The sequence below is a fragment of the Seriola lalandi genome, unplaced genomic scaffold (genome assembly GCF_002814215.2).
Source record: "Seriola lalandi dorsalis isolate HSWRI2012SDOR001 ecotype SW California unplaced genomic scaffold, Sedor1 jcf7180002054519, whole genome shotgun sequence".
NCBI classification, from domain to species: domain Eukaryota; kingdom Metazoa; phylum Chordata; class Actinopteri; order Carangiformes; family Carangidae; genus Seriola; species Seriola lalandi.
The window spans coordinates 942,267-961,074 of NW_019525072.1; the positions used below are offsets into that span (position 1 = coordinate 942,267).

Sequence of the window (18,808 nt, forward strand, 5' to 3'; positions counted from 1 at the left end):
GAATCAGGAGACTTCGATCTTTCAAACAATATATAATTTGTCAAGATTATGTGAAGAGTGAGTCCAGCATAGACTAAAACACTGAGTCTGTACTTGATTTCTGTTTGTTTTGTGTGACACTGTCATGGTCATAAAATAATTATTTTATCTGCAGTGCAGCAGCTTGGCAGTGGTACAATTGAATTCCACACTTGTTCTGTTGTCTGACAACAGAAACAGAAAAATATCTAAATAGGAACAATTGTATTGTGAATTCGGCTCAGTTCAGTGACACATTAAAACACACTATTTGTGATCACAGAGTTGTGTCTACCTCGCTCTTTCTCTCTCTCTCTCTTTTTACCAACTTATTACTAACCACAGTCATGAAAAACTACTTTTGCCGTGTATGTGTTTAGACAAAGTCAATACAAATGCATTGCATTGTAAATATTATAATTTGAAATGTTCACTCCTCAGTTATGGAGGAGCTGATGGAGACAGTGTGTGAAGGGGTTATTTTCCACATGTCCCAAGTGAACACTTTCAACACAGTTGGCTTGAAAGTGTCAATACTTCAACAAGGCTTCTTCAACCCATTGCTAAAAGGCTTTCACAGTCTCCAGATCTCAACCCAACTGAACACCTATGGGAGATTTTGGAATAATGTGTTAGACAGCACTCTCCACCATCATCAAAACACTGAATGTGAGAATATCCTTTGGTTGAATGTTGTTCATCCCTCCAGTAGGGTTCTATGACAAGGAAGCGATGAAGCTGATTTGGAAGCTCAAGGTGGAACAGCACTGTACTAAGACACTATTTCTGTGTCTCGAATTGGATATTTTAGTAAGTGCACTCACATGAAGTACACTGTGTGCACAGTATACTCACTGGTGTAGTGCGTTAATTTCAACAGGGGAGTTTTGTCCTAAATCAAACACTGCCGTTGTGCACTCAACGGAAATGACGATCGCAACACGTGACCGCGATTGTTGCCCGCCTGCCGGCTACTTTGCTCACTTGACTTCCAACTTTGACTCTCCTGTGTGTGCCCCCCTGTGTCATGCGGACTGAGACAAACTACAGAGGTGTAACAAATTCATGGAAAAATCCACATATATGCTACCAGAGAGCAATGATAAGTTGATTTTTCAACTGACTGCCCAATATATCATTATCAAATTTTCCGAACTAATATATATATATAAATCAAATATTAATATCAGTATTGGCCTTGAAAAACAACTGGCCAGGTGGATTTCACTGGTCTGAGATGTGAGCTGCTCTAGCAAAGATTAACTGGGTCCAGAGCCACAAAAAGATCAGCATGTGAGACACTCTGATCATGGAGACGCCGGACATTGTTACACTGGCTAGTATGACGTATCGTCTCCGACAGCTGCAACAGACCCTGAATGTGACACAGCCGGATCCGGTGGACAAATGGCCGTGATAGAAGCTCCAAAGTCATTCTGGCATAAAAGTCATAATAAAGATGCTGAGTGTGTACTGTATGTGCACCCTTAACTTTATTTCACAGTACTTTGTCTGAAAGCAGATAATATAGTATTAAGAAATAAAATACAAAAAAAAAAAAAACAACACATTTTTGTGCTCTTGTTTGTTTTGATGCACTTGAACAACAACGGTTGATCTTTCTAAAGGTTTTCTCAACACTTTAAACTTGTATTAGACACATAAGTGCTACAATATGCAAGTATAAAAACATGTTGCTAAATAGCTAAATGAACTAGAAACCTGACAGCTCTCAGAAGATACTGAAATGCTTTTATAAAAAGAACAACAAATGGAGACTCATCAACAGTATCAACATTGAAATAAAACAAAAAGGAAATTTACACTTGTACACATATCCCAAAATCTTAAGGCGGTTGAAATATTAAGTCAGACAACCAAGTTAACACTTTACAAGGTGCTTACATAACACATTCGCATCAGGCTCATGAATGCTTCATTTCACATTAATGAATAATAACAGTGTCATGACATGCTTACAAGAAATGGACGCAGCGTTACCACACAGAAAAATATAAATGGGCCAACAGATGCCTGCAGTAATACTTACATACTCAATGTCTAATGGAACAAAAAAAAAAAGAATGAGTTGATGAAAAATGTGTCACTAGACAAATCCATTCCCTCGGGTCAGCTCTTCTATCTCAACTCACCACACATACATTGTAGTATAAGTCTGTCCTGCTTTAATGCTTTTTCATTCATTGATACGGAATTGTTTAAATATTTATTTACCAAGATGGAAGTTAAGCAGAAACAGAGGAGCAGGTGAGATGATCTGACAAACAGTATCTTTGGACAAGTGCAAGAAAAAATCAAAGCAATAAAGAACGTTTTGCCTGGTGTTAAAGAGGAAAACACAAAAGATGTTTGTGCTCCAAAAAGTCGATGGTCATCTGTAATCTGGTGATTTCTTTTGTTTAAAGCACCACAGATTCCGGGCAAAGTTGTATTACGGCTGTCCAACATAATAAACTACTAATTAGTTTTGTTCGAATTTATGAAACGAGGACCACAGTAAGTGAGTTTCCAAGCACTTGTGTTCATGTGCATAAAAGAACTTGAAGCCTAAATATTAGAAAAAGTAGCACCATCAACTGTTGATCTCAATGAGGCCAACTCCTAGATGCACTAAACAGCTATTTTTTTGGGAGTTTTTTTGGTTATTCTGTTAAAATTTGCACTAGACTTGCATGGAAACTAATGAGAGCAGAAAATTTAAAATATAAAGAACACCTGCTGCTGCTTGGGAAATAGTACTCTTTGTTTCCTTAAATTCAGACAGCCCTCGAAAAATGACTGGTGTGAAATTTAACTGCTTGACCTCAAAGAGCTGTTCTCTGCTTTTAGATAAAGCCACATCCTACACTGACAACACATTTAGTGTTATATCCAAACAAATGAGTAGGAAAATTGAAAGCATATTTATTGCTCATTCATAAATCTGCAATGAATCATCATGAGCCTGCTCGGAATAAGTTATGTAAAACAACTTACAAAGAAAAAGCGGTAAAGTCTTATATTTACTCAAAAAATTTCATGATATACAAATTCACAGCCAGTAAGTCAGAGGATTCAGTTTCACATTCTCAAATTTTACTCTAGCATGATGATATTCATCTGGTATGTAGCTTTCATAATATACAAAAAGATTGAACAGCCTAGCAGTTAAAAATAAAATGAAACCTCTCAGCAAGCAACAAGGCCCAGCCGAATAACAGACTATTTTTCCGTGTTTATCAGATCAAACATTATGCAGTATAATACACTGGAAGAAATATTAAAGCAAAAGAAAAAAAAAACACAGCCAGTAATAGCATTAAATAAATATTTCCGTGAAAATATACATAAAAGCTGCCATAGACAGATCAGAATATGTATCTGTTACATTCATCCATCGGGCTCTCCTGTAGGGATGAACAGCTCCCTGTGTACCTAAACATCAGGTGACAAAGAACAGCTGTCCTCCCTTTTGAAGTGTTAGTGATTAATAATAGGCTTTCAATACCATATTGTGTGTATGGATGTTACAGTTTCCCAATGTTTCCACCTTTAAAGGAGTAACTGATACAATAGAAAAAAGAGAAGAAGTCAACATGGACCTACTGCTGTATGTTCATACGATTTCCAGACTGTGCAGAAATATTGTAAACGTTTCAGCTTTTTCTACTTTGGTACTAAAGATAGAAATGATGGCTCATGAAACTGATGAGCTTCATTACAGCATGTGATGATACTGCATCTTGCCTGCATGAAGTCTATCAGCAGCCATCCAGTGAAAACTACATTGTGTGATTTAGGGGACTTTAAAACTGAATCCATCTGTATCTCGTAAAATGGATGTAAAAGCTTTAAGAAAGATAAGAATAAGAAAAAAGAAAAGAAGAACAGGCGATGATGGTTAAAAAGACAAATATTCTGACAGGTTTAAAGTGGGACATGCTGTTCTTTAGCAACAAGATAATCTAAACAAACAGCGCTCCATTTGATAAACCTGATTCATCCACTAGTACGGTTCCATTTACACATCAAACATTGCAAATATAGAAACCCATATCTGTACATAGTTTTGTTGAATTAAACAAATGCAGGAAGGGAAGGAAAAGAAAGTTCATTTTGAATGAAATGTCCAGATAGTTCGTCAAAAAATATTGAGGTTTCATTAGACATATCTTCATATAGTAGTTTCATATTACACAACAGCAAATCCACTGTCACAGGACTTGGCCATGCGATACCCAAAAACCTATAATCCATTGTAACATATATATTATTAATTTGCAATATATTTTCTCTTTAATAGATAAAAGTTTTCCCGTTGGATGCTTTACATAATATGACAAATTTAAAGAATGTTTACCCCATTTTCCTCACAGTCAAAAGAGAATTTTTTACACGTGAGTGAGTAGTTGATTATAATATGGAAGTTTCCATTGATTCAATTGTCAGATGAGGTTCTTGTGTCATTTATGCAATGTGTGGTCCATTTTAAAAACACCTAAAGAGGTTATGATTTATGTTGGGCTGAAACACCTTTCCAGTAGTCTAAAATATCATGCAGGTCCTCATCCTTTGCAAACTGGACTTTCTTACGCAGTGCATGCCCTGCAGCCATGTACTCCTCGTCTTTGTGCCGTTTCCGGTGGAGTTTGAACCGCTCCCAGATGCTGTGTGAAGGTTTGCAGTAGTACTCGGGACTGGAGGAGTAGCTTAGATTGTGATACTGAGAGGACAGCTGGGAATATGCTAAGTCTCTGGAGCGGGAGTGAGTAAGAGGCTCCAACATTGAGGACTTGTGGCTCTCGGGGCCTTCAAGCTCTTCTATCTGAGCATCAGGGTACGAGTGCCGGTGGTCACTGTACTGACGGATCTTCTCTGCCTCAGCCCTCAGGATGGTGGCAGCAGGTGTTACAGTGAGGATGGTCTCTCCTGTTGGGGAGGTTTTCTCTATGTACTTGGATTCAGAGCGATAAGGCCTGGGGCTTCGCATGGGCCCTCCAGTGGCAGTGCTGGGCCTCTTTGGTGAGACATCAGACGACCGATGCCTCTGCAGAGAATGATGGTAGCTGTCCTTGTACACTGGGGACAGAAGGCCAGATTTACTCTGTGGGTGCTCTGATATTAGTACGAGCTGAGGCTCTGCTGTGGACACTGCACCAGATTTCACCCCTTGAAAAGAGGTGGATTCTGACTTTAGAGCATCTATACAGTTGTTAATAATCTGATTGACTTTATCCACCTCTTTTGCAATGGTGGAAATCTCCGCCACTGACCCCTGGCTATTCCCAGCCATTCCCATGTCACACTCCCTGCGTTCGTGGTGGTCCACACTTCGCACATCCATGTAATTTCCTTTCATCATTTTAGGAGTATCACTTATCTCTTGAAATTTGTACTGCTCCATTTCAGCAGCAGATGGTAAGTATGGCATACGTGCCATGCTCTCTCCAGCCAACAACTGCTTCTGTGACATTCGAGAAATAGTTCCTCCTTCCAGTTCTTGTCCGTATTTGAGCTCCATTATATTTTTCTTTAGGCTTCCTGATTTTTTGTGCTTTTCATCTTGCTGACGCTTTCTTCGCAAGCAGTAGTAGACCACCCCAAGAAAAATGACCATGCTAAAGAGGCAGCCTAAAATTGTCATAATGTAATGAGTAGCAGTTGCATTGTTTACTGCTATGTCCTTTTCAATCCGAGGGCCGGTAGTGACTGTCAGACAAGTGTGGTTGTGTCTAAGAGAGTTGCGTATTGAAGCGACACAGTATGTGTAGTTAGTGTGGGGTTTAAGGTTTTTTAGTTCAATATCCTCCTTTATGTCTTTCAGATTTTGAATATCTGTGAAGAAGCTGTTGTTGTAGAGAACCAGGATGTACATCTTCTTGTAAGGATGAGGAATCTGAACTGTGATGGTGGCCCCCGTATTGGTTACTTGCTTCACTTTCATCAGAGGGGTTACCTCCCCACTGCTGTAGGTTGTACTGATGGTAATGTCATCTGGTTCTGTGCCTGAGGGGCAGTCTTCCAGCCCACAAAGTGTTGAGTCAGGTGGAGGTGTTGTAGACTCAGTAGGCACAGCAATAAATGGCGTCACATAGTCATCAGTACAAACCGTTGTGAGCATGTGAAGTGCATTTCGATATGTTGGATTGTTAGGATTCTGGCTCAGTAAACTATAACCAGAGACGCCAGGTGGGGAGTCGCAAACCATCCGCTCATTCGTCCTGTTCGGGAAAACAGAGAGCCATTTGACAAAACCAAGTAATTCACATGAGCAGTTGAAAGGGTTGGTGTATAGCTCGCAGGTGGTCAGCTTAGTCAGACTGGTAAACGTGGACCCATCTAACTGCTGGATTCGGTTCATGGAGAGGTCAATGTTCTCTATGTTGGGGCATTCCCAAAAGGCATTGGGTGTCACAGTCTCAATCAGGTTTGCCTGGAGGTAGAGGTACTGCAGCTTTCCTAAACCCCTGAGGATTCCCTCTGTCAGGTTCCGCAACTTGTTGAAGCCCATTTGAAGGACTTGTAGGTTAAACTGAGCAGAAAAGGCCCCGTCCTCTATGTAGGAGATTTCATTCTTTGTCAGGTTCAGGTAGGTCAAGTTGGCAAAGCGACTAAGGGCAGAATAATGAATACTTTTGATCTTGTTTTCATTCAGACGAAGGTCCACAATGGTGCTGTTGATATGCTGTGGGATGGCCTCATAAGGTGGTTGGTTTTGGCTACAAATTGCAAGCCATACAAAGCCCTTTTCACCCTCAATTAACCAGCAGTCTCCACTGACTCTGCCAATGTGAGTCAAATATACAATGGCTACAGACCAAAACAAGGCACTCATCACCATGCCTAAGCTGCAGGCCATTGGTGCTTCTCTGAGAGTCATGTGCAGGGCCAAAAAAATGAGAAGAGGGTGGTACTGCTGTTGTTTCAGTACAGCTTAGATGATCCTGTTGTTCTCAGGGCCAGAAACAATCCCTTTATTTGTGTCCTCTTCATTGATGGATGGTTCTATCCCCATGTACAACTCAGAAAGATGTTGAGTATTTGCCTTTATACTGAGTTTCTTTCATTGAGGTTTGCCTGCAGTGAACTTATGGCCGTGTGGTTTGAAAGAGATTTCACCACCTCAGGTTGGCTTGTGCTTTTCTCCTTAGAGGTTACCATCATTAAATGGTCTCATCATATTGTTCCTGCCACTGTCTTCCTTCCTCTGTCTCTCTCATGTGCACGGAGGAATAACCTGCAATATAAGGACAAGAACAAAAAGTTGACATTAATTACATTTTATCAGGCTAGGAAATGCACTTTATATGGCATATGCTGGTATTGAAATGTTGCACTTAGATCTTAGGAGTCATGTTTACTGCAAGGTCTCCTTGTTCATGGCCCACCAATTATTTTGTACACAATTTAAGAGGTGTTTGCAGTCCCTGTGGCAGACTGCTATTAAAGGAAACCGTTGGCCAATTACCACTTGACAGGTTGGGAAAAGCAGGGTCCCTGTTTTCACACCATTAACCTGAGGACTGTCAGATGCAACTGAGGGAGGCCAATGTTAAGAAGCTGCATTAAATCAATTATACAACACCACATGAAATGACACTTTGGATCAATGTATTTAGGATTTTCCTCTGAAAAACTTCATGCATAAATTAAACTCTTTTTGGCACTGGATTATATAAGAGAAAAGAGGGAATTTGTCTTCAAGGGGGTGATTACTGGATCATACCTAAATTAGATTAAGATCTTTTGGAAGACAAGCCATGGTTACAAAATGGGAAAATAAAGTTGCTCTATAATCTAAAGAGCAAGCACCCACAGAAAGAAAAATGTTTCTAAATTATTATTTTTTCTTTTTTGACACTTGTTTATCTTGTTTCTAGTTTTCAGGTAAAAGGTACATTTTAAAAGGTTGGGCTAGACTAAAAACCATTTTCTAATTGTATTTCAAAATCTCACAGATAATTTAAAACCATATTTAAAGTGGCAGCAGATTTTCATTTAAAGAGTTTTTGAAGTCAATAGCTATCACTGAATGAAATAACACAATGTCCCACTGAGGAAATGCTATAAAAGTACTTGCATTTTAGTTTTATGAACTGGGTGTCAAAAAACCTGCAATTACCAGGTATTGCCATGGGTGGAGATTGCCATTAAAGTGATCCTGTGTAACTTTTGCTCAAATTACAGCCAGTGAGTGACACTTGCAGGTTGATGATTAAAAATGCAGTGTAGTAATAGCACTTGTAGATCAAGGTCATAAAGTCAGCAAACTTGCTGTGAAATGTCAGCGGCACAGCAGTATTATCAAAAGCTACCTAACATTAGCCATCTGATCATACTAGACCACATAAGGCTGTAACAGCAAATCCCCAGAGTATATTGAACAAGGGTGTGTTTCATAGTTCTTTTTGTGCTAGATGAATTAATAGCACAACCTTACTCTATTCCATCACCAAGTCACTCATTATTATAGCCGTCATTATAGACTTTAATTGTTCATTCGTCAATGTATTGCTGCTGACAAGGAAATAAAAAAATGAATGTGATGCTTCCCTTTGCACAGGTATGCTGTAGTGGATGAAAGACTGCAATTACCATTAATAATAATGAAGCAATTTGTTGGATTGATTTTAACATGCAGCAAGAGGATGTTTATACTGTACTATGTGAGGAAGGCTATCATATATATTGAGCTATAAGTTACTAATTTGGCATTTTAATCAGCGAAATGTGCATTATTTCTTAAGCAATTTCCACCATATTCACATATCTAGTGTAATAAACAGCAATGGCAATAGTATTAATTGCCTTTAATTTCAAAAGGTAGACCAAAGAGAACACAATTTGTTTGAGTAGTTCCTACTGTTGTGTAACCTCAGAAATATGTAAGACCAGTATTGATCTTGTTATAGCCACTGATTTGTAATAAATGAAAATACTAATCAAAATGTGGTAGAAATGAAGACACTGCATGAAGGTTGGTGAAAACATAGCCTCAGAGGTATTGATGTGCTTCTCTTCTCTCTTAGTTCACCAGTTCTGCCTCTGACACAGGCCAGGATGGTTTGCCTTGTGGGGGGACACAGGGGGTGAGAAGAGGCTTTTGTGTGTTAGAGGACATGTCTCCACACAACAGAGATTATCACACTGTTAGAAGAGATGAAATGTGACAGTTAATGGCAGAGGGAATATACTTCAAGCTGAAACCCCACCTGCCATCGTAGACCTAAAGACCATTCCTGCTGTCATTTGACCTTTTGTGAGTTAGGTTTATCACATTACAATCACATGAGTGTTGTGGTTCTCCTTATCGTACATCACCTTGGTGATGGAGTTCTTGCTGCACTGAAACACAATTACTCAGTTTTTTCTTTTTGTTTGGTCACCGACTAGGGACCAGCACCACATTGTCTTGTTTAATGGGTAATGGCAGTAATCTTACTAATGCCTTAAATACATGGCTTGGGTGGGTCTGCTCTGCAACTCTATTTCATCACTCAACAGCCCTCTCTCCTAGAGTTTACTTATTTGTTTTGCTCAGTTATGTTTTCTCATACTTTTTTATGTTTTTATACCACATGCAAGTCTTATGGAACTGTTTGGGGTGGATAGTTGTCATACAATTACAGGATAATGTAGTATAACAATAGCAAAAATATATTAAAGTAATAAGCACCCCGTCTCTGGAGTCAGGACTTTAACACCAGAGACAAAGGTTTGCATCCCGAGCCTTTCATGTGGTTAAGTTAAGTTTAGGGAACAATCACTTTGCTTAGGGGAAGATGGTGATTTTGTCTAAATTGTTAATAGAATAACCACGTAAATCAAGCCGACTTTTTTAATATTTAACTCAGACCACAGTCTTTACATAACCTTAAGCAAGTGCTGCAAGTGCCTAAATATAGCCTTAAAAAAATGATATATAATAAAACAGCATAAGAACTTTGAAATAATAATGATAATAACAGATAATAACAGAATAATTCTTTTGCATGGTATAGGGTGAAAAAAGGCTGTTCTGAATCATGCCAACAGTGAGCACTGCACTGTAATAAACTGATACACTGGAACATTGGTGCTATAAGGGCTTCATATGTTTCACGTAGATTTGAGTTGGGCCTAGAGGGTGAGATTATATGTGAATCTGCTGTATAGCTCATATATTAGCCTATTTGTGCTTTACATTCCATAAATTTACTATAAATAAGGAAGCTGGTACAGTATGTTTTCTTTGCCTGTTCGCTACTTCTGCTTTCCAATTCCCACTCATTACCATGTGTGGTGAGTGAATCCACACTACAGCATGCTATTTTTGCTATGTGGTGTATGCAAAAATCACATTTTAACTTTGATATTTTGTTTAATGGCAGTGAGCATGAACATTGTATTGGCAATATCAGTTTTACAAAGTCCATAACTGAGGGCTGACCCTGTCATTGAATTCGGATCTGTGCGTCTATGGCTTTCTACAAGACATTCCATACACACATAAAAGCACATGACCTGAGTTTCATTCAAAAGTGCATAAAAGAAAGCATTGTAAACACAAATGAAAGGCATTTTTGGTGCAGAGAAACAGTTTTTATTGTCATTCTCCTTGGTTTACACAGCACAAAGAAATTATCTGCTACGGGGCTCCGATAATCAAGTAAAGGCACTGGTCAGCTATTCAGGTCCAGATAAAGAGCAGGAAGACATGCTGTGGTGTACAACACTGCAACAGAATGCCAAAGGCTGCCACAACAAAACCACCTTCATGACGAGAAAAGAGCAGCGGCAGAGGAGCAGCGAAGAAAAGAACACTCTCAAAGCCCCTGGGAAGAAAGAGGCTCCAAATCAAATGTTCCATGAAATGAATATGAAAAATACAGCTCTGCAGAATATCTGGCAAGGCAAGAGATCTCTTAAAGAAAAACGGTGTCTTGTTATTATTCCCCAGTCTCTGACCTTTACTGCAAATACCGCACGGGAGAGACTGAGCTCATCTGACCCGACCTCCGCTCGCTCACAGCGTGGCACATGGTGCAAGATCTTTTAGCGGCTAAATGGAAGTTTAAGTTAAACTGGAGAAGTCTCCTCTCATTTAGAATGCATTGACTGTGTTTTGTTTGTCCACAGTGACTCAGTCTAGTGAGCTTCCAACTGATTCACTGCCTCACCAGTGAAACCCATGCATAAATTACAGTCAGGCTAGATCCCCTTGTTAGGGTAAACACAAAAACACAAGCATGCTCACGGTGATAGGTGATACTCTATCTTTTGCTTGCACAGATTTCGCTTTCAAAAACTGTATCTTAACTCCGGCAACTGGTGTCCCAATAAATCCACAGCATATGCCAACAAAAATGCCTGGAGTGCTAAGTTGTTGAGGGATAAACAAAGCAACAATCTACATTAAAATTAATTTTCAGTGCTTTAGTTTTATGCAAATCACACCATATTGTATATTCAGATCTTCAACTGAGCCTACGGCAACCAGCAGTGTATGTTGCCTTATGAGAGCTTAGGTCTATTTGCCACCACAGACCCACTTTCCATAATGGCAGCAATCTGTATGGTCCAGTGCTAGCCCTGAGTGCAGCAGGCCAGAACACCCAAGGCATCAGAGCTGAGTCTATTCCCCTATCAGACACAGGCAGCCATTCCACAGTCTCTTTTCCATTTAGGCTTTATGCTCTGGGTAATGAAGGCTTTTCTTTTTCTTTTCCTGTTCTGTGGATAACCTATTGAAACCCTGCTCTTGAAGAATGATTCAAACACAGCCTTGTAAATTTCTGTTCCAGTTGCTCAGGGCCCCTTCATACTTCACTTCTACTCAGTAAATCATTGGCTCCTTTTTACTTATTTATTTATTTTCTTATGAAACTAGAATTACTGCCTTGTTGTTTTACACTTCCACCAAGCAGGCAGGTTGCAGTTTACATCTATGTCTTTCCAGACTCATATGATATATATATATATATAGTGCAGACTTTTTAGGAATTTAATAAAATGTATTAAGTGTATTTTTTTAATTGTTGGTTGAGAATGCAAAGAACCAGAGTCAAATTCCTTGTTTGTGTTCACACGAACGCAGAGTTGTAGCCATGACAGTGGACAATGCTTCAAATATGGATGTTGCTGCGCTGGATGCTTCACACACATCTTGAACCTCGGCAGCACAGAAGATCTGTACAATCATCACAGTTTCAAAGTGTCTCCAGTTCAATATCCAAACAAATGTGAAATATGTTCACAAGTTCTGTCTAAGTCTTCAGAACATATATTATACGAGTTTGGACAGAAGTGTTACTTGACGTGGTTGGCGGAGTCCTACAACCGTGAGGCGGTAATTCTAGTTTGGCAGCAAACTAAATTTGAGAATCTGATTCTTTTAGTCATCTGGTGGAGAATCACACGAGAGGTCACCTGCTGAGGAGAGAGGGTTGAAGCAGGTCTTGCGGTAGTGACAGGTTGGATTATACTTTGTGGGAAATCTTGAAGCTGCAGTAGCTCTCTGTGCCTCACTGGAGGCTTAACATGTGAAGCAGGAGAGTTGTCCTCTCTCACACAAAGCCTCAGGAGTGCTGCTCCACCACGAGAGCCGGTGGTTATAGGCAAACTTTGACAGAAGCTCCAGGAAATCACATTACGAAAAAAGATTTTGGATCTACTGTGTCTCCGTTCCCACTAACGGTCAGTATATTGTATGCAAACCAGCCAGACCACACCTCACCACCCTCTCCGGCTATCTCTGCCTGTCAACCTCCCTCTGCTTGTCAGTGGCTCTGTCCAAACAATTTCACCGTGCATACTAAGCAAATGTTTTTCTCTTCTATCTCCAAGGGTCTACAAAAGCATTATATCTAAGGATTTGTTTTTATAATTTCAGGGCCTGCTTTTTGTTGCGTCTCCCCATGCTTCCTATCTTGTGCTTTGTGACGGTGAAAGGTACTTCAATCTCTGAGGACCCTCCTCATCCATACCAATGACTGCCCTTTATTTGATGTCATTGAAAATGCATGCACTTCTTGCTGGGAAGAATGAAATAAAGTAAAGATGGGAACCAGAAGTGGAGAATCAATTGAGTTGAAATGGAACTACTTCTCTTGGGGAAGGAAAACATTGTGCTCATTGAGGTACTGAATTACTTGGGAGAAAGGGAGAACGAGGGCACATATGCTTGGGTTATATCAGAGGATATTAAAGTCGTACATTAATTACTCGGGGAATATTGCCTGGAAGAGAATTGATGGCCCTATCTTCATTGAATACTGTTTGGTAAAAGTTCTGCACTTTTTATGGCTTCAGTGATATACTTGTTGGACTTTGTATGTCATTTTCAGGAGATAGGAACTCAGCAAATTGACTTTTTTAGGTAGTATAACCTAACTTCTCTTATAAGTGATGAGTATTGTACTCCACCTCAATGCACTGAATTCATTTGTTTTACGGACAAAGCCTTTTATTCCCACACAACAATTGGAGTTGCTTCCTCGTATAAAATGGAGCCAGAAGAAGCTTTCAGCGCAGTATTTTTCTCAATGTGACCTCCGGAGAGATTAAACCATGAATGGAACGATAAGGAACTGTAGCTGGACTTACATAATGTATGTGAACAGCTGTTGATCAATTATGAGCCAAAGATAAGAAAACTTGAAAACACAGATTTCCCTAAAGATTTTTGATCTAACAACATTGATTCCCCACAACAAAGTGAAAACATTTCACAGAATTTCACATAGATCTAAGTATTTTTAGTATTGTTACTTTGACATGTGCAAATTTATAGTAAAAGTTGTTAACTTTAAATTTTTATTTGATCAATTTTTGTATGAAAAAGACCATATCTAGATTTATTTCTTAAAGTGTACTTCCCCACTTCCACCACACAGGGCATTACCCAGCAGAGTGAGCTATACTTGGCTGCTGAATGGACACAACTACCGACTCCTGTTTCTGCTGTTTTACTGTGTAAGAGGTAGATGTTAGTTAACCAAGACTTCTGAGTATTGCTGTCACATCAGATGACCAACCAGTGCCTATGTTGCGATCATGAAAGAAATTAAAGAAAAAACAGTCTAAATATGCCGACGTCAGCAATGACAGTTTCCACGATAATGATAATCCCAAATTTAAGATGATAGTTTGATATAATATTGATAATGTTATTGATGGTTCACTACTATGGAGATAGCTCTGTGTATCACTTCACTTTCCACTCTTATCATGTCGCAGGTCAGATGTTTGAAAATAAAATTATTCAAGATAATTACAAAAAAAATCCCTAAATATGAACGCTTGTGACAGCATGTGACGCCACACTATACAACTTTAACTCCAGAAGTATTCACATGTCACAGCACTCCCTGTCAAAATATTTTCTTAACTAGACGCCCAACAGTCTGATCAGACATAGGAATCCTGCTGCTTCTCTGTGGTTGCAACTCTTTCCTTTTCCGACACTAAAATCAATGTTTTTGACAGAAAACAAAAAGGTCACATCCGTCAATATTTTTGTTCCTAATGGTTGTAAGTAATTATACATGTAGTGGTATATGTGCATACACACTCTCTACAGTAGTGACCTATTGTAAATGCGACCACTGTGTATTAAACTGTAGGCTAAATAAACTAAATTTGCTTATTACTGCTATAGACCCACATGCAGCCACCCCATATATATAAGATATGTAGAATCAAAGAGGAAAGGACGAGAGAAACGAGACAAAGGAGACATTTAAGGTCACCAGGGTCATGTATCTGAGGGTCAAAAGAGTCTATAGCAACCAAAAGAGAAAAAAATACTACAAAGAGAAGCGCAAGTGTGATGCAGACTGGCTGCAAGGTGATGGCGCACTCGATGGTTGGTCATGCATTTCTGCTATCTCATCATAACTTATTTTTAACGGCCGTAAAGACATTTGATGCAGGGAACTGCGCATTTAGTCAGGTTAAAAACTTCTCCCTAGCGCTTGTGTGTAAACAATGAGACAGAATCAAGGCCTTTACTGTCAGTATTTTTATTTAATGTCACTCTAGTTCCCTGACATCTTTTTTTTGCAACACAATGCTTGCTTAAGCTTGTGTAAATGCAACAAAAAAGATGTTTGAATTACTCAGCAGAAAAACCTATAAGGAGACGTAATATATTATTATATTTAGTTATTATTTCATGATAAATAGACAACTAAGAGCACTATGCAAGGTGAAATTTGTTAAATGAAAGATTATTGTGAAGAATAATAAATAAATAAAAAACTGTCAAATGAAAGAGACAAAACAATAATGCTGCAACTAACGATTATGTTTATAATCCTATAATAAGGCCTCTATAACAGCAGAAACCAATTAAAAATCTCATTTAATTTCCTAGAGCCCAAACTATTAATATGAATGTTTGTATTTTTTACTTAAAAAAACTACTAAAATGTTTAATAGTTGCCAATTAGTTTTCTTTTGATTCACTAATTGATAAAACGATTAATTGACCAATCATTGCAGCTTTAAAAAGAGATTAACTCTGTTCAATAAAAAGTGAGCAGCCTGCTGCACGAACACAACTAACATCTCCTGTCTGCTTCTTTTCCGTATAAAACAGGACACATAACCCATCACAGGTAACTCACGTTTGAAGCCTCTTACATTACCATAACTGTTGAAGTTAAAACCATAAAAGAATACAGATAATCCATTATTTTTTTTATTTAACCCTTTTAATCTAATACCCTGGATTTATTTAAATTTTGCAGAGATTAATAAAGACAAATAACATCTTACTGCTGCCAATTAGCACTGTTCACTGCTGATAAGCTGCAAATTAGCATCAGGATAATAAGTATTGCTGAAGTGTGGGCTGATCTCAGTTAATGCTGATCATACATTAGTGCTAAATGTCAAATAACAGATCCTTTTTGGATAATTAAGGCCTTGAGTGCAAAGGTTGAGCTGATACAGATATGCACAGGCATCCTGAATTTAAAACAGCCTCTTGGTGTATTCTCAAGTTACATTCAGTCCACTTACTACTTGGTATTCCACTCAGGTGTCATACTTTGTAAAACTTTAAATGACTTACTACCCTGCCATCTCTTGTAAATTCCCAATATCTCACTCCATTGTTCTTCAGTGTATCAAGAGTCCTTCAGCAGGCTCATGGCCTAGTACGATTCAAGCTTAGACGAGAACAAAAAATCTCATTACAAACTAAAAGCTCTACTTTGGGTGACACCTCTTATAAAGATGATAAGCCATGGAGGATGGCATGGAATCACACTGCACTGATGGAAACAGATGCATCGGTGAAACCCTGCAGGAGAGTTAAAGCTGCCCTGCACAATCGTTAGCAAAAAAACACCTCAGCCTTCAAAAGCTCTTTTGGAACATCATTGCCGTGATCTTTGCACTGTACACATAAGAAGCTATTCTGTAACAAAACCTCACAGTTAAGCTCTACAGGATGCAACTGGGCTACAGAGAGCATTTATCAAAGGGACGGAGCAAAGTGGAGTTTAATTTAATTCTGGACGTTTGATAGTAAGATACAAGCTGGAATAACACCGGAAGGTTTAAATGCAATTTTCCAGGCCATCAACTGACCATCAGCTCGGCACGTTATTTTGGCCTCCAAGCCAAAAGCGTCTGCCAGCAGTGTCTCTAGCTGCTGACTCATGACATGTCGAGCAAAAGTACTGTGCATCACTGTGACAAAAACTTACGGAAACTCGCTATTCAGGCGGATTTAACCAGGCTGCTCGGTGTGAACTTCTTTATGTTTATACTTTTATCAATATCTAATGTTTGGAGAAATGATAAAGTTCGCATATGCTGACAAAAATCTGAGATAAGACAGCTATCCTTATCTTTGTCAATTACTCCCGCCGTGCCCAGCCAAGTTTTCCCCATCAATTAACCTTCACAGAGTGACTGGAGCTAATTCAATTATGCCGTACTGCAGGACCACGCTTGTGACTGACAGCCCAACCTGCCTCAGTTTCCTGATTGACAAGCTGCGAACAGGAGCAGCCAGCCTGTCTGACCCGATGGACTATCTGACACATTTAGGAAGAGGACATTATCACTTTGAGATTAGCTCCACAAAGGGGGCTGACTCAGGTAATCTACATCTTGAAAAATTAGTGTGGTTTCCAGGGGATTATACAATTTTACCTTCATACACAGATTTACCCTCATAGTTGTGGTGAGGATGCGGTGAGGATGCAGAGCTCGGTGTTGTTTTTCTGCTCATGTGTTTATATGGATTGCCTATTATGAGACAAAGGTCGTGAGCATCCGTGTTTAGAGAATATATGGAATGTGTCTATAAAATTACTTCCTTTCCTGCCTGAACTACCATGAGGCCCCATCCCCAATTTGAATGATAACTTCCCATGGCTTAATGATATTTTATTTTTAATTTAGATAGATCCTGCATTGTGGTTTAGATTTATTTATTGGCATCTATAAAATGTTTGAATCACAACCACACACTAGGAAGCCATTTGAAACAATGGGATTTGCTGGTGAGGAAAATGTCTTTTGATGTGTTTTCCATAGCAGCCATTGTCTTATTTTGTAGTCTCAAAGTTTAATAATGTTATAAAACTGAATAGCAGCTCACCTGATTAAAACATAAACTCACTACTCTCTTGCTAGCTGTTGCTCTGTATCTGTAATTCTGTGTAGGTAAGTAGGAGCTTCTTTAAAAAGTTATCTAATGGAAAAAAAACTGTGACTGTATGAAACACACAGATTTCAGCATGTAGTGTAGTTAGACCAGCCATCAATCTTTAGAGGGATGTATTTCAGTGGTGTGTATAGCTCGGAGCAGCTAGCTACAAATCCCACTGACATATTCTAGAGTAAGCTCAATATTTGACATGATTTACTCTTACACGGCAGGGTTTTTTTTTAAATGCGTCTACAAATTAAGGCGCTGGGTAAATGAATCGAACTGTAAATTTACCAAGGAGCAACACTAACAGGGACTATAGCTGATTAACACTTTTGGTTAAATTCTCCCAATGGTACCCTGGCCAAGTGCATATCTTCATGTGTTCAGTGTCATTATCAAAAAAATTAATCCATGTTTTGATGTCTAACAAATTGCATTCTCATCACATCTCACCACAAATACATGATCCTGATTGAACTGACTTCATTCACAGCACCATGTTCATGCCTGTTATAATGATGAACTTAAAACACAGTTTCATTCACAGGCTTGGATTGTTGGAGGTGAACAGCAGTTACCAGCAGCAACAAGCAATTTTCAGGAATTGGCTGGAGCACTATCTGCAATTGAATAACACGTAGGTGAAGACTGGGGTGGTGGGTGGTGTGTTTTTAGCCTCCAATGCATGGCAGCCACTTGCCAACTAATAGCAAAAATAGCGGTTAAAAGACACAACAGCCTAAACTGAAAATATTATTTGAGACCATAGTTGTTGGTTATGAACCTTCCTACCAATTTTGCATCTCTGTCCGTAGTGGTTTTTACGTCTCTGTAGATATTTTTTGTCTCTCTGTAGTTGTGCTATTTCTCTTTGTGGTCATGTGGCATCTTTTGTAGTAGCTTGGTGCCTTATTGTTGTCTTTTTCAACTGTTTGTGGTCATTTTGTTTGTTGTATGTATGTTTGCGGTTGTTTTGAATCACTTTGCAGTGATTTTCTTGTCTCTTTGTGGTCGGTCTTTGTGCTCATTTTATATCTCTCCTGTTCACTTTGTGTCTCTTTGTGGTCAGTTGTAATCTCTTTGGGGTTGTTTCAAATCTCTCTCGAATTATTTTGCATGTACTTGCAGTGGTTTTGC

At 39.0% G+C, this 18,808-nt stretch overlaps 1 protein-coding gene across 1 annotated transcript in view; it reads right to left on the reverse strand.

Annotated features, from left to right (window-relative positions):
* Positions 1 to 1,489: 1,489 nt before the first annotated feature.
* Positions 1,490 to 18,808, reverse strand: part of elfn1a (extracellular leucine-rich repeat and fibronectin type III domain containing 1a) — a 72,361-nt gene continuing 55,042 nt past the window's right edge. Inside the window, exon 3 of the mRNA XM_023413746.2 lies at positions 1,490 to 7,255. Within this exon, the coding sequence (XP_023269514.1) occupies positions 4,526 to 6,898 (2,373 nt within the window). The 5' untranslated portion in view covers positions 6,899 to 7,255 and the 3' untranslated portion in view covers positions 1,490 to 4,525. The remainder of the gene's footprint in view (positions 7,256 to 18,808) is intronic.